Source organism: Glossina fuscipes, unplaced genomic scaffold (genome assembly GCF_014805625.2).
Source record: "Glossina fuscipes isolate IAEA_lab_2018 unplaced genomic scaffold, Yale_Gfus_2 0, whole genome shotgun sequence".
Lineage (NCBI taxonomy): Eukaryota > Metazoa > Arthropoda > Insecta > Diptera > Glossinidae > Glossina > Glossina fuscipes.
Window position 1 is genome coordinate 22,871,084 of NW_023998414.1, and position 13,668 is coordinate 22,884,751.

Consider the following 13,668-nt stretch of genomic DNA (forward strand, 5'->3'; position numbering starts at 1 on the left):
TTGCCCTCATTTTTCGCTTTATGTATGACTTGCCACTAAAGCAAGTTCCCTTTCTCACTCGAAACCAAGCTCAACACTTTTCTTATCAACGTAGCGACTATTCTTTCAGGATTTTTTTGCTTCATTCACCAGATCCTAGATTCATAACATATATGCTGAAAAAATCCCCGTTACATATATATATATATATATAATATTTAAAATATTTGTATTTGTTCTTATAAGTCTAATGTAAATTTAAAAGCTCAACTGCAGGCGTGTGAAGATATGTCAATAAGTATTACTACCACTAGATGGGCCTTACAATCTAAAATACAAAGCTATAAACCTCCAAAGAAAATAACTCATACAAGATTAAAATGAAGCTTTTAGTGCAAATATCGCATGAAAGTTTTAATTGCTGCATCAAACCATCTGTGCATATTTACACTTTTGTATTGTAAAGTGCACATACGCCATAATATACATTTATGTATACACTGTGTATTAAAGAAAAAAATTGAGCGAAACTTTATATCAATCTCATAGCAAAAAGATTTCTAAATTTTGTGGTTTCGGCAAATTCTTCATTAAATTTCAGAGAAACGGTTCGTAGGTGATTTTGTAATTATGGCTGTTATGTGTCTAAGATATGAAGGTGAAGTTATATGATTTTGTACAGAAACCGTTTGAAATTTTAGACACAAACCAAACAAAAGTGAAATGACAAACTTGAACTTACCAAGCTTTGCTGTAATGAGTACTTGTTATAGGGGGCGTAGCAAGCGACATTTGGTTTGTGTCTTGTACATGCCATAAAATATAGAAAGGAGTTGAAACGCGCACAAGGCTGCAAATTTTTTTTTCTTTATGTCATATTATTTCAATAAAAGCTAAATCACTTTTAAAAACAAGCTTTTTCCTTGTTAAGAAATACGATTGGCTGTGGAAGCAGTGGCTCTTTCTCGTTTCTCGTCCTATTTCTTATTTGACACGTTCTCACTTGATAAGTTCACATTGCATTTAATTATATGTGTGGACAGAACTTTACATAAAAAGCATACCAAGTACCAAGCGGTGAATTCGAGCACCACTGTGATACAAAAAAACAATGCTGCTCGACCACGATTATATCGCGTTCCGTTTTGGCGTTTCATAGTGTGACAAAAAAGTGTTTTGCTTCTTGTTTTCAGTTTAAAGTGTTAGGGAGCACTTTTTCATTTATTGTGATTCCGAGCTTATTGCAGAGTTATTGGTTCGCAAACGTATATCTTGATCGTGCAAAAGAAATAAAAGCATTTGCCAATCATTGTTGCACCCGACACGCAAGGTAAAAGTTGCTCCGGACTACGAATCGAATCTGAGCTCTTCGTGGCTGAGTGCCGAAGGTTTTATCCGCTAAGCTATGCGGTAGCCTTTTAAAATTCAACAATAGATGTTTAAGTTTTGATTGTTAGGGGAAAGAAGAAGACAAAATTTGATATTTAACAAAATGGCTAATGATCTGTTGCGATCTCCTTGGTTGTTGTTGTTTGAATTACGAGTTATTGTTGTTATTTTTTTACACGCTTCTGCTCTCATGACGCATTGCATTGTCAAATAAAAAATAAGAAGAATTTTCGCTTAATTTAAACGCAGCTAGGTTTCGAACTCGCGATCCTAGTAATGTTTAAACATTCTTCGACTTTTTGTACGCGGCTTGATTTTCCACTAAATATTGCGTTTATATTATTTGTTAATAAACATAAAAAACGTGACATAAAAGCTGTACTTGATCTCTCTATATACTCATTTCTTTTAAATTTATCAAATTTACTATATTCTCCGTCGAGGATTACGGAAGTGGTTATCTTGATTCCTCGTTCCAGATTTAGAAATATAATAAGCTCTCAATGATTTAACTGAGATAGAGATTTGCTAGAATTATATACGAACGCTTCTGAATTTCGAATTTCTTAAGAAGAATTGCATCAACTGATGATATTCAACCAGGCAAAAGATAAAATCTGTGTATGGTTTTTGAAAATGATCAAAATTTACTTTACTTTATCTTTTGTTTAATTTTTACATGGTATGTATTCACAACTATTTAGTAATTATTTTTAGGTACATATGTACATATGGACTTTTCAGAGAGGCTATTATCATTTATATGCTCTGTAACGCAGGTAGCTCAACTTTGCCAGTTTCATTTCTTGCTCTCTTAGTAGCTTTTTCAATCACTAATGACTTTTCTCTAGCAAGTCAAAATATCTCATACTACAAATAAGTCTCACGCGAGACGAAGAGCAGTTTTGATGCAATACATTTTTAATCTTTACTGAACGTTCTCTTTTCGCTATCTCGCGCGCCCCGTGCAGAGCAGCACCTGACGAATATTTTTCTATTTCTTTTTCAAGATCGACTTTCTTACAAAATTTCCAAATTTTTGCAAAACACTAGTGCGTGAAAGGTCTCACTCAATGAAAGGTAAAAGTAGAATGGAAACATTTGATCGTTTTGTAATGACAATTGCGTCCGTGATAAGTCTTATAGAGAACACGTCGCAATTCATACGGAACGGTAGATTTCATTTTGCCAAGGAACAAGTCTTGAATATAATGCAAATGGCTTTGTTGTTTCAAAACAAATAATTTAAGAAAATAACTGAAATCATCCTCAGTATAAACGCTATATAGGAGAATTTTGTTATTCAGTATGTAAATCACATACACAAGTAAATATTAGCCGGACCGGGAAAGTAATCACTTTTTTTGCTTTTGTTCAACGCAGCACTTATATGAAAATGTCGTAGAAGAGCAACATGAAATTAGCGTTCGCGCAAAAAGAGACACCAATAGTAGGACATGAATAATTCATCTTGAGGCAGATGAGACGAAAAATCGACATTTTCAAAAGTGTTTTACTGGAGAGAGATGAAGCAAAAAGATGATTTTGGAAATTTGTTGTATGAATTACGTAAGTCGCACATGTTAACCAATATTTCTTTTTTACTTAATTATGATTCCAAAAAGCTGAACAGATTCATTAACTCTTTGCATCTACCATTGAAAAAACGAAAGCATGGAAAGTGACCTCAATAAGATATGTAATTATTATTATTTCTTTATCTCAAGTAGTAAATAAATGAATAACAGCATGTCGCGTCTAGCTAACGACTAGGGTGAGAGTTGGTGTAGGAACTACGATGCCTAACCATACCCGACATAGGAGTGAAAGAGGTAAACGTTTTCTTAATTTATTGGTATAAAATTAATGTACAAATTGAATCAAGTAAAAACACTGCAGAGGGAGACGGCTTATTATGAAGCACCCTACACCACTTCGCTCAATACGTTTATTCAGATAACGATTTTATTTAAAGTAAGACTTTGAAGATATTTTGAAAAACGCGACTTTTAGGTTGAACATAAGAAAATAAAGCGGACGGACAGACGTCATCCGGGCAGACATCATCCGCTTAGATCGATTAGGAAAGTCACTTTGAACCGTTGTCAAATACATCCGCACACTCATGATCGAGGACAAGACATGTATACTCATAGTTTTTAAATGTTTCTTATATATGTAATCCTTAAAGCAGCGACACATTTTACAATATATTTAATCGATTCGAGTAGTTTTCTTTCTTCTTTCAAACAAAAAAAAGAAAAAAAACAACTCTGATATATAATAAATATCTGATTACATTTCCCTTAATCGAAAGAAGATGAGATTCACATAAATAAAAGAATAAAATCACAAAACTGGAAAGGATTTCATTAACGAGTTAATAAGTTATCAATCATATAAGCGTTTTATCAACGATTTTAATTGTGTTGTATTGTTAAAAAAAAAATAAAAATTTTTTTTAATTTTATTTATAAAATGTAACTGTATTTCTCTTATTGTACTTACTTGAAAAAATAGCGTAAACGCCACCCATTGATAATATTTTGTGTGTTTTATTGTTAGAGGTCCACGTCCCTGTGAATTATGAACCCCAGGAAAAGGCACCTCGGAACCTTGCTTTTTCATAAAAGCATCCACCACAGTATATGTTGAATGTATCCAACAATATGTATTGAGGACATCTTCTGGAATGTCTCTGCAATGCGAACGAAACGAGAAAAACAAAAAAAAAAAAAAAAAAAAAAAGAAACACAAAAAATTCATGAATAAAATATGGTCTTAAAGTATTTTTCAAGTCGTACAACATCCACCAACTGAGAGTTTTTTTTTTTTTTTTTTTTTTTTCGTTTTAATTGTACATAAAAAGTTTTTTATGCCCTCTAGTTTCCCCTCCCCCTAGTTATGCGATGTTCTGCTTGTTCTGGTTATAGAATGGATTCAAGAAACAAGAGGACTGACTGCCTACACAATTCGTCGGATCCAATGAAGGTAATCGCGAAGCATCATATAGATTCAGATAGGGCCAATAGTTTGGAGATAAACTTTCCCAGATGGGGCGTATATGGGGCGTAAAAATAAAAATGAATTCATTCAATTCATCAAATTTTTTAGGAGGTAGGGGGCAGGCTGAAAAGTTCAGTTGATTTTCGTGAATCTGATTGTTCCAGCAACCTTCCACTCTTTCAGATTCCGATTTAATGAAAAAGAAGAAAAGGAAGAAGAAATGTGCTTGCAAAGCTAACGCGTCCGACACATTAATTAAATTCAAAGCGTAATTAAGCTTTTCAAGGGACTTGGCATCTAACATTTCCATTCTCAATTGCGTAGAGTGCTTGGCTCCACGAGAACAAGCCGAACAATTAAAAATGACTGAGAAATGCCACAAGGCAAACACTAGAGAGAAAAGAGCCAGAATCAGTCGGAGGCGAAGATTAATGGAGAGCAATCGTGACCGAAGAGGCCAATTGAAGGCTTCTCTAAGATTAGTGCTCTTTGGCTGTTGTCATATTCTTCGAAATTCTGCGAACATTCTTCGCATAACAAGTATCCGCGGAAAAGATAAAACAGATAATGGATGAAATCGATGTCAAAAGATGCATTACTTCTAAGTATGAATGCACCAAAGTTTTAAAGCAGATTTGAACTCATTAACTATGGTTTTGCTTGATTGCTACTACGCAGACTCTATGAACGGCCTATGTGACGTATGCGGAGGGATCGAGGACTTAGCACAATGAACGTAAGTAAATTATTGCATAATAATATGTTAGTCGATCTATAAAGTATTGATCTACGGAATGTTATAATACAAATACAAGAAGAAGAAGAATAACATGAATATAATTATAATAATAAGCAGAAGAAGAAGAAGAAGAAGAAGAAGAAGAATAAGAAGAAAAATTGCACATATATATATATATATATATATATATATATCTAAATATTAATTAGATTATACATGATTAATTGTTGTCGTTGGTGGGTGATGAGGCTGTGATGATGGGCGATATTTAAAACATTTTATCATACATACCTTGTATGTACACAGTCTATTGGATTTCCTACGTATTGACGTGTCGTAACAGCAATTGAAAACGTTATTAATAATATAACGGTTGCATTTGTGTGTAGGCGAAATACAGGTGAATCGATTTTAACATGAGACACCTGTTCGGTGTTGTTATGTTTATGCAAATGTGTAGTGTAGTGTTTACAGGATCAATAGGAATATAAGAAAGAATTTGTATTAATATCGATAAGAATTGAAATAAAATAAAGATTTTTTATTTCTTTCATTATATATATATATATAGAAAAAGAAATTAAATTTTTAAGAAAAATATCTTATTTATATGAACTGTTAAGTCTTAAACACACTTATTATGTGTGTATATAAAAAGATACCTAACTAAAGCGGTTTTCATTAGACATGAATCCCAGGTCGATGATAAATGAATTGTTTTTTTTATATATTTCATTAAGGGAAAGATACATATGTATATATATATATATATTTTTGTTTTTTAAACTAGTTTAACAAGAGAAAATTATGATAATTAAACAAATAAAATGTAGAAAAATTTCATTAAAACAAAAATATAAAAAAAAAAAAAATAAATAAATCCGATAAGCATAAGCTTGAATAGAGTTTTTGCTTTTCCATTGGCCAAATAATCATATCCATGTGGATTAATATTTAAATTAATTTTCCTTATCATACAAAAATCTCTTTGCCGCAAAATTTAATTATTTTGTAATATTTATTTGTTTAATTTTTTTTGATTTTATTTATTTTTTTTTGAAAATATTAATTTTTGCACAATTTTTTTAATCTGCCTGAGTACAAAAATAAATCTGAAGACTATATACACCTATGGAATGAAAATATTATAATTAAATGGTTTAAGAGAAAAAAAAAAAAAAATAAAGAGAAAAACATTAGATTATAAAAATAATAATAATGATCCAATAAATATAGCAAAGATTATACAACTTTGTCTAATAATAGTATGAAGGAGTTTTCTCTTTTTTTTTTTTTTTTTTTTTAATTTTAACTTAATAAATTAAGCAGAATAACGTAACATTTATACTTAAGCCTCTTTAACGTAAAGAGAAAATGAACAAATTAAAATTGATAAATAGATAAATAAATAAACTATTAGAAAGTAAAAAATAAGTATATTTAAAATTTTTCTATTGGAAGGAATGCAAATTTCGTTTTGAATTAAGTACGATTTGATTTTTAATAAAAAAAAACTTTTATGTCATGTTAAGGGAAAAAACATTTCTCTCTTTTTTTTTTTTTTTTTTTTTCTTTTAGGTTTTTTTTGTTTCTATTTATTTTGAACGTAAAGCATTTACAACGAAATTTTATTCGAATTGTGGTAAATCCACGTTACTAACATGCTTCAGCCTTAGTATTTTTAATTAATTCAAAATTTCTCCTGGGCAAATCTGCTAACAAATGGGTCGGTTAGTCGACGTACGGGCAAAAGGAAGAAGTCACTTTGAAACCGTTTCGTTGCGTACAATTCATAAAATATTATGTGAATTGAAAAATTTCTTTTAATTATCGATAGGTCAGTGCAGCAGGTCAGTGACAAGGTCTTATAATAAATTTGAAATAAACATCGTTTCTTGACTTTCGATCCTTATTAATACTTCGTGCATTCTTAAATTTCGCATTGATCTCAAATTTCAGCTTTTGTAAGAACCGGGGACTGGGGACCTTAAAAGCTTTAATAAATAGCTTCAAGTTACACCCACAAGATTAATGGTTTAATTCGACAAATATTCGCATAGAAAGCACTTTCTAAGTATTTGTGATCGATTTTGAAACGATACGTTTTCGAAAGATTAAATTTAGTGCAATAAAATTTTGAAATATTCGCCGCCAGTCACTCTGAGTGAATTACCTCTTTTTTTTTTTATCTACACTACACCATTTGTGATACAAAGCCGTGTTAAGATTGTGCGGATGTATGCAACACCCGGAAGAACTTGAATTAGACATGACTTTCATTGTTTCATCATCTGCCCCCGACCGGTCTTTGGCTCATAGACGAATACTCTCCACGATCGCCTTTTGATCATTTCCTCCATAAAGCCGAAAGGCTTATGGATAACTGTATTAAACGAAATGGTGTAGGGTGTTTAATGGAGGGCCCTGGCCAATTGGAGTGTTTTGACTGGCTTACTTTAACTTATGGAACTTGTTCGCCAGGAACTATTCCAACAATGACAATGCCAATCAAATATTCCACTTTCCACTTCAGTGTGAGCTGTCAAGGTACAAGGGTATATTGAGTTTGTGCGAATGTGTGCAGCATTCAGAAGAATCTGAGACAGATCCAACTTTACATTTCACATATCGATTCAGAATCGATCGGTCCACCTGTCCATCTGTGTGTCTTGTTTTGCTATGTTCAAGATCCGGGATGCAATTTTTGATATATTTCGATGAAGTTTGATGCACAGGCGTGTCTTGCTCTAAGGACAAACGGTACTGATCACTCCTCATATGAATATCGTATTTTGGAAAGCCGTTATGTGACTGTATGCAGCGAAGTAGTGTAGGATATTTAATGATGGACCGTAGCCTATTATGGTGTTTTTAGTTGTTACTTTCCTTTTTTTGTTTTTCAGCTAAAAGCTTTCGACAAGCTCCACAATTCCGCTTTCTTTTCGCACCCACCACCAAAAGGTTGAATCCTAATACCACACACACCTATTGGAAACCCAATAAGGTAATTCATGTGAAATTAAGATATTACGTAATTAAATCCTTTCATCTGAGCCCTCATAAATTAAAAGAAGATTTGATTTTCAAATAGAAGCGATAATAAGGACTGCAAGTAAATACTGCTTCGGCAAGGTCGGTATATGATGAGCAAGATAAAGAATCATTTTAGATGACTATAATGTCAAGTGAGATGATTTATTGAACAATCGACTAACGCTTATGCTAATGGGATTTGGCTTATTTAGGGATTATCGCAGAACCGGAATGAGAGTGAAATAAAATAAAACTGAAAAGCATTGCATTTGCTTCGTTCTGGGATGAAGATGGAATCGTGCGTATTGATGTGTCGCTTTATTTTAAATAATTTTTGTAATGAAAAAAAATGGAGAAAATAAAACCATGTGGTCACTGGACACAAACAACTATACATCCAAGTCGCTAGAAAAATCATCTTTTGTGTATGTGTTTGATGAGTTGATAAGTTGAGCGAAAGATATTTTCTTACAGTTTTTTCATTGGATCCTGATGCTTCCCGGAATAGTACAATATATGTATGTACATAAGTATATGTAGATTTTAGATTACTCCTCCATCACATTCTGAGAAGAATATAATAAAAGTAGGAATTGTAGGATTTGCAAAGCATATCATGGTCCGATCATAATAAAATGCGTTATAGCCGAAGGCGGGACACTGGTCTGTAGAACTAATCTTCAACGGCTAAAATTGAAAATGGTTTCGAAAATGAAATCCGTAATGAAATTTAAACCCGTTCTCCGGGAGTGACTGAAAAGAATCGCGAAAAATACTTGTTCACAAATACTTGCTTTAAATAGTGCAAGCGTGAAGATGAACGACAAAGGTTTACAGATTGCTAACATTTGATGATTAGACAGACACGCGGGTCTTTATCACTTTTTTTCAAAAAAAAAAAATATCTTATATAGAAGTTATGTATGAGTGTAGCATACTCTCCATACTTCTGAGATAAACACCCATTCGTGGGATGGAGAGAGACCGTGATTAAGAAATTGCATGACTTAATCTATTAGCCAGAGTGGTTGTTAAAGTAGTCTGGCATAGTCTGACTCTGAAAGGAAGAAACCAATTAAACCGATTAAACCGATGGTGATGATAATGATGATCATCTCTGCGTTACAGTTCAACCACAAAATTGCCAAGTTCTCTAATGACATTGAGCTCTAATTATTTGATGATTTCCTAACCAAACCTAAAGGTTATCGATATAATTTTGATATTGAGGAACGAAAGTTACCACAACTTACAAAAAATGTTTCAAAGACATTAAATGTTCCATTAGTTGGATTTTGAAAAAAAAAAAAATATGTCATACACCTCCGTGCGCTACTAATAAGCTGAGATGAAAGTTTTAATATGAAAAAAGAAAAACAAAAAAAAAAAAAAAAAAAAATTACATACAAAATAGGAAAAATTAAGTGATTGTCGTTCGTTTCCTTGCATTTCGTCGTATTTCCTGGAATGTGGATGTGAAAAATGCCTTTGACTGTATGAGACTGTATGTAGGAGGATGAGGAGGGGCATATGTCGATTTATCACAATTTCTGATGCAGTGCCGATAACATTCATTTCAATCAGAGTGTTTTTTCCCCATTAATGAATTTCTAAAAGACAAATATGCTTTGAATGTCATTTTACAATAATGCAGTTAGTTCATCGATTGTGAATGACTTTGAATATTAATGATCAAAAAAAAAAAAAAAAAAAAAAAAAAAAAAGAATTTATTTTTTCTCTTTTTTTTTTTTTAAACGATTTGTATATATATTTTTTGTTTTATATATATATATTTTTTTATATTTTGCTAAATTGTTACTTTGTATAACGATGACCATTGAATCGATATTTTATAGTTTGGAGAGTGAATTAAAATCTTCTCCTACAGTGATATGAATGTTTATTCATACTGTTTTAATGTTATTTATGAAATTTCGATAATAGTTTTTTTGCTTTTCTTTATTGGTTTTTTTGCTTTTTTTTTTGCTTTTTTTTGTTGTTTTTTTTTTTTACTATTTTTTGGTTAGCAAATTCAATTTTAGCTTTAAATAAAATTCTTATAGCTTGGTGGTGATAAGTGGTGAAAATAATCAATTTAAGCAAAGAATTTGATTGGTTTCAATTTTACGGGTGAGTTTGTTGTACTAGTGAAAAGTGGTGAAATATTATTTTATTTTTTTTTTTTTGGAGTGAATCAAGAGGTGAGTTGTTAGTTAGATTTCTGTTTATCGTTTTTCTTTATTTGATTGAAGTGAGACTAGAGAAGGTGAGAACACTTTTTTGGTGTTGAAAAGTGAAATATGGTGAGAGTATTAAAGTTGAGGTGAGCGTGAACATTTTATCAAAGTAGTTTTACATATAAGTTAATTATATAAAGTGGTTGAGAGAAGTAAAGAGAGAGTGAAATTTTTATTATACTACTATTTTTGTTGTTTTGTGATGATATTGAAAGTAGTGATTGAAAAAGTTTGGTGAGAGACTTGTTGAAAAACATCTGCTTATATATCAGCTGTGATTTTGTTGAGAGGTGATTTTTAGTGATGGTTGTGGTAGAGCGGTAGTTGGTGGTGGTGGTGGTGGTGGTGGTGGTAAAAAAAACATTTTTTTTTTTTTTTTTTGTTACTGATAAAATGAAACGAAATGATTATGAAATAAGAAGAAGAACGAAAAAAATGATATAAATCAAAAATAAAAAAAAATAAATAAATAAAACATTAACAACAAAATAATATAAAAATTTCATCAAGTGAGAGGTAAAATTACATGTAAATGATAAGAAAAATAAAAGTAAATGAAGCATTGTAGCATTAAATAAACTAAATAAAGTATTATTTCCTCTGTTTAGTTTTAAAATAAGGAAAAGGAATTTGTTTTCATCAATTGATATAAATTAACTACAATAATATTATTATACCCACTACCCAAAAGTAGATTCGATTTCTCAAATTTCCACAACACCTTAAAGTGCGTATCGAAGATCGTACATGAGCCGGTGATGCAAATGCGGCTCTCTCACGATATATATGAAATCTTTATATGATTCCAGTTCCCTTGACTTACCGTTAACCCAGTTGTATTTACTTTCAATCCATCCGTCTCCCTCTGTATTCTAAAATCATGTATATCTAGCCTGTACCTTTCATCTATCTCATAAAACAAATTTTTTCTCTTCGACGTCCAAGCAATTCATATAGTGGTGGGACGCAGATGTTCACTTACGCGGGAGGTTCTTTACGTGGATACTTGCTCGCACGACAGCTTAATTTCATTATGTACAAATTACTTGAGCTCAATTATCGATCAGCTGAGCTCTAAGTACAGTGCACAGTTTCCAGACAATTTGTTGCAACTCGTGTGATGAAAGTTGCGGAACGAATTCGATTCTCTATGTGTTGGACGAATGATCTCAATACAAATGAATTTAAAACATAAATAAAATGCTGGCATACAAACATATATATGTTTACAAGACAGCGTACATATAATTTACGTATATTTACACCGTAATGGAATCGTTTTAGTTACCATACATCACATGTGCAACTTTGTGTGTGTATTATTTGAAAGGTGCGCACATTATTCTCGGGGTCTATCGATTGATTCACTGCAATACCTAGCGGCGGTAGAAATTTCCCCTATGATTTTTCAATTTGCCCAGTAGGACGATCACACACAAGCACGATCGTAGCGACAGGAAATCAGAAACGAATAAGTGGTGGGTATCAAAGAAATTCAGCCCAAGCCGAACATCCAAAAAAAAAAAAAAAATTTTTTTTTTTTTCTTTCGTTAAAATTCCTTTGCCCAAAATTTAAAGGTTTAATATGGAGATTTTTAGCCTAATTTGTTTTCTTAAAACTAATATACTTAAATAATTCTTTTGTTTTGTTACCACAGAAAAATACATTCAAAGCGTAATTTTTTTTTTAGTACACTTAGAAAAATTACACTAATAATATTGTCAAAAAAACATATACTTAGAGGTTAGTTACACTTAATAATGATAATGAAAAACACACACACAAGTACAGGGAAAATAAAGCAATACAACCTTTTCTTAAGGTTTATTATCATCATTATTATTATTATCATTGTTATTATTGTTATGATTATTTTTATTATTATATATTTTCTTTAATGTATTAGAAATAAAATTTTAATGAAGTGAGATATTAAAATTAATTTCTTTTTTTTTTGGGTTTTTTATAAAATTTCATTTTAAAGGAGAGTGAATGAGAAGTTTTTTTTTTTAAAGAAGTTGGTTTAGTTAGCATTTGTTGTTGTTTTGTAAATGTTGTGTATTGATGATAAAGAAAAATAATAGACAGTATGTGTTACATATGTTGACAGAGAAACTTAGAGAAAGTGATAGAAAGATAGATATAGAGAGAGAGAGAAAGAGAGGAAGAGAGAGAGAGAGAGAGAGAGAGAGAGAGAGAGACCGTAAGAGACTGACAGACACAATGTTTTATAGTGATTATGAACTAATTAAAAATGTAATTACGATGAAAACTAATTGAAAAAAGTTTTTAATAAAATGCCAAAATCCATAGCGAGTAAAATGTTAAGTTGTAAGTAGCATGTCTCCAAATACCATTTCTCGTGAACTCTTTCTCAATTTATTTTTTCATTTTTTGCTACGTTATGATAAGCAATTATTTTTTGGATTGTTTGCTTCATCTGCTATTGTATTACTATCGCCTACATGGCATGACATACTTTGTACTGGAGTAAGGCAATACATACAAGGTCAGTTTAATCAAGATATGTCGTATACATATCACATTATCTGTTATTATTGTATGATCTCGCGATTATTTGTACAATGGTATAGTTTCGAAGGCATAGCATGATATATGATACAATGCTATATCACATCATATATAGCAAGCTAGAAAATTTTTTATTACACAACTGCATGTTGTGTTTCCAATACGATTGTACTGCCATAGCATGAAGTAATGTGATACATTTATACGCATGATGTACGTATCGTCCAATTGTCAATTAGGGCTAATATATGTAAAGTTACAATTAAGACAAATCGCTGTTGCTGAGAATATCGTGTTATGAATGCGAGAAAAAAGGCTTATATTGCAGGCATTTATATAGATACTCTGCCATATTTTATGTTAGGTTAATATGTAGCATGCAATATATTGCCTGTTATTTACTGCATATTGAATGTCATATTAAATCTTAAAAGAGAAATTGTGATCGAGTATTTCCATCTGATATTGTGGCATATTGTTGCCACACCATAGTATTTATCAGTGCATTACAATTGTTTCTCTTAAAAATTTGTTAGATAATATATTACATTATTTCATATGGCACTGGATAATATGTTAACATAGAAAATGGCACAAGTTATGACAGATCATGGAAAAAGGAAAATCGATAGGAAAGTTTGCTAAATTTGACAGTACTACTGTTACAGATGTACGAAAGCCAATGAATGAATGCTAGGGAGAAAGTATTTAAGAAGTTTTATGCCAAGAGAAATAGTACTTGGAGTGTTAG

The 13,668-nt window shown here is 31.4% G+C and overlaps 1 protein-coding gene across 4 annotated transcripts in view; it reads right to left on the reverse strand.

Moving 5' to 3' along the window:
* Nucleotides 1-13,668, reverse strand: part of LOC119644567 (innexin shaking-B) — a 131,319-nt gene that overhangs the window by 43,719 nt on the left and 73,932 nt on the right. For 3 of the 4 annotated variants that reach the window (XM_038044154.1, XM_038044155.1, XM_038044160.1), the window contains 2 exons: nt 5,405-5,538; nt 3,877-4,066 (listed from right to left, as the gene is read on the reverse strand). In XM_038044154.1, coding sequence (XP_037900082.1) covers nt 3,877-4,066; nt 5,405-5,538 — 324 coding nt within the window. Of the gene's footprint in view, nt 1-3,876; nt 4,067-5,404; nt 5,539-12,037; nt 12,266-13,668 lie in introns of those variants that run through there. The other variant, XM_038044158.1, reaches the window with a different exon arrangement.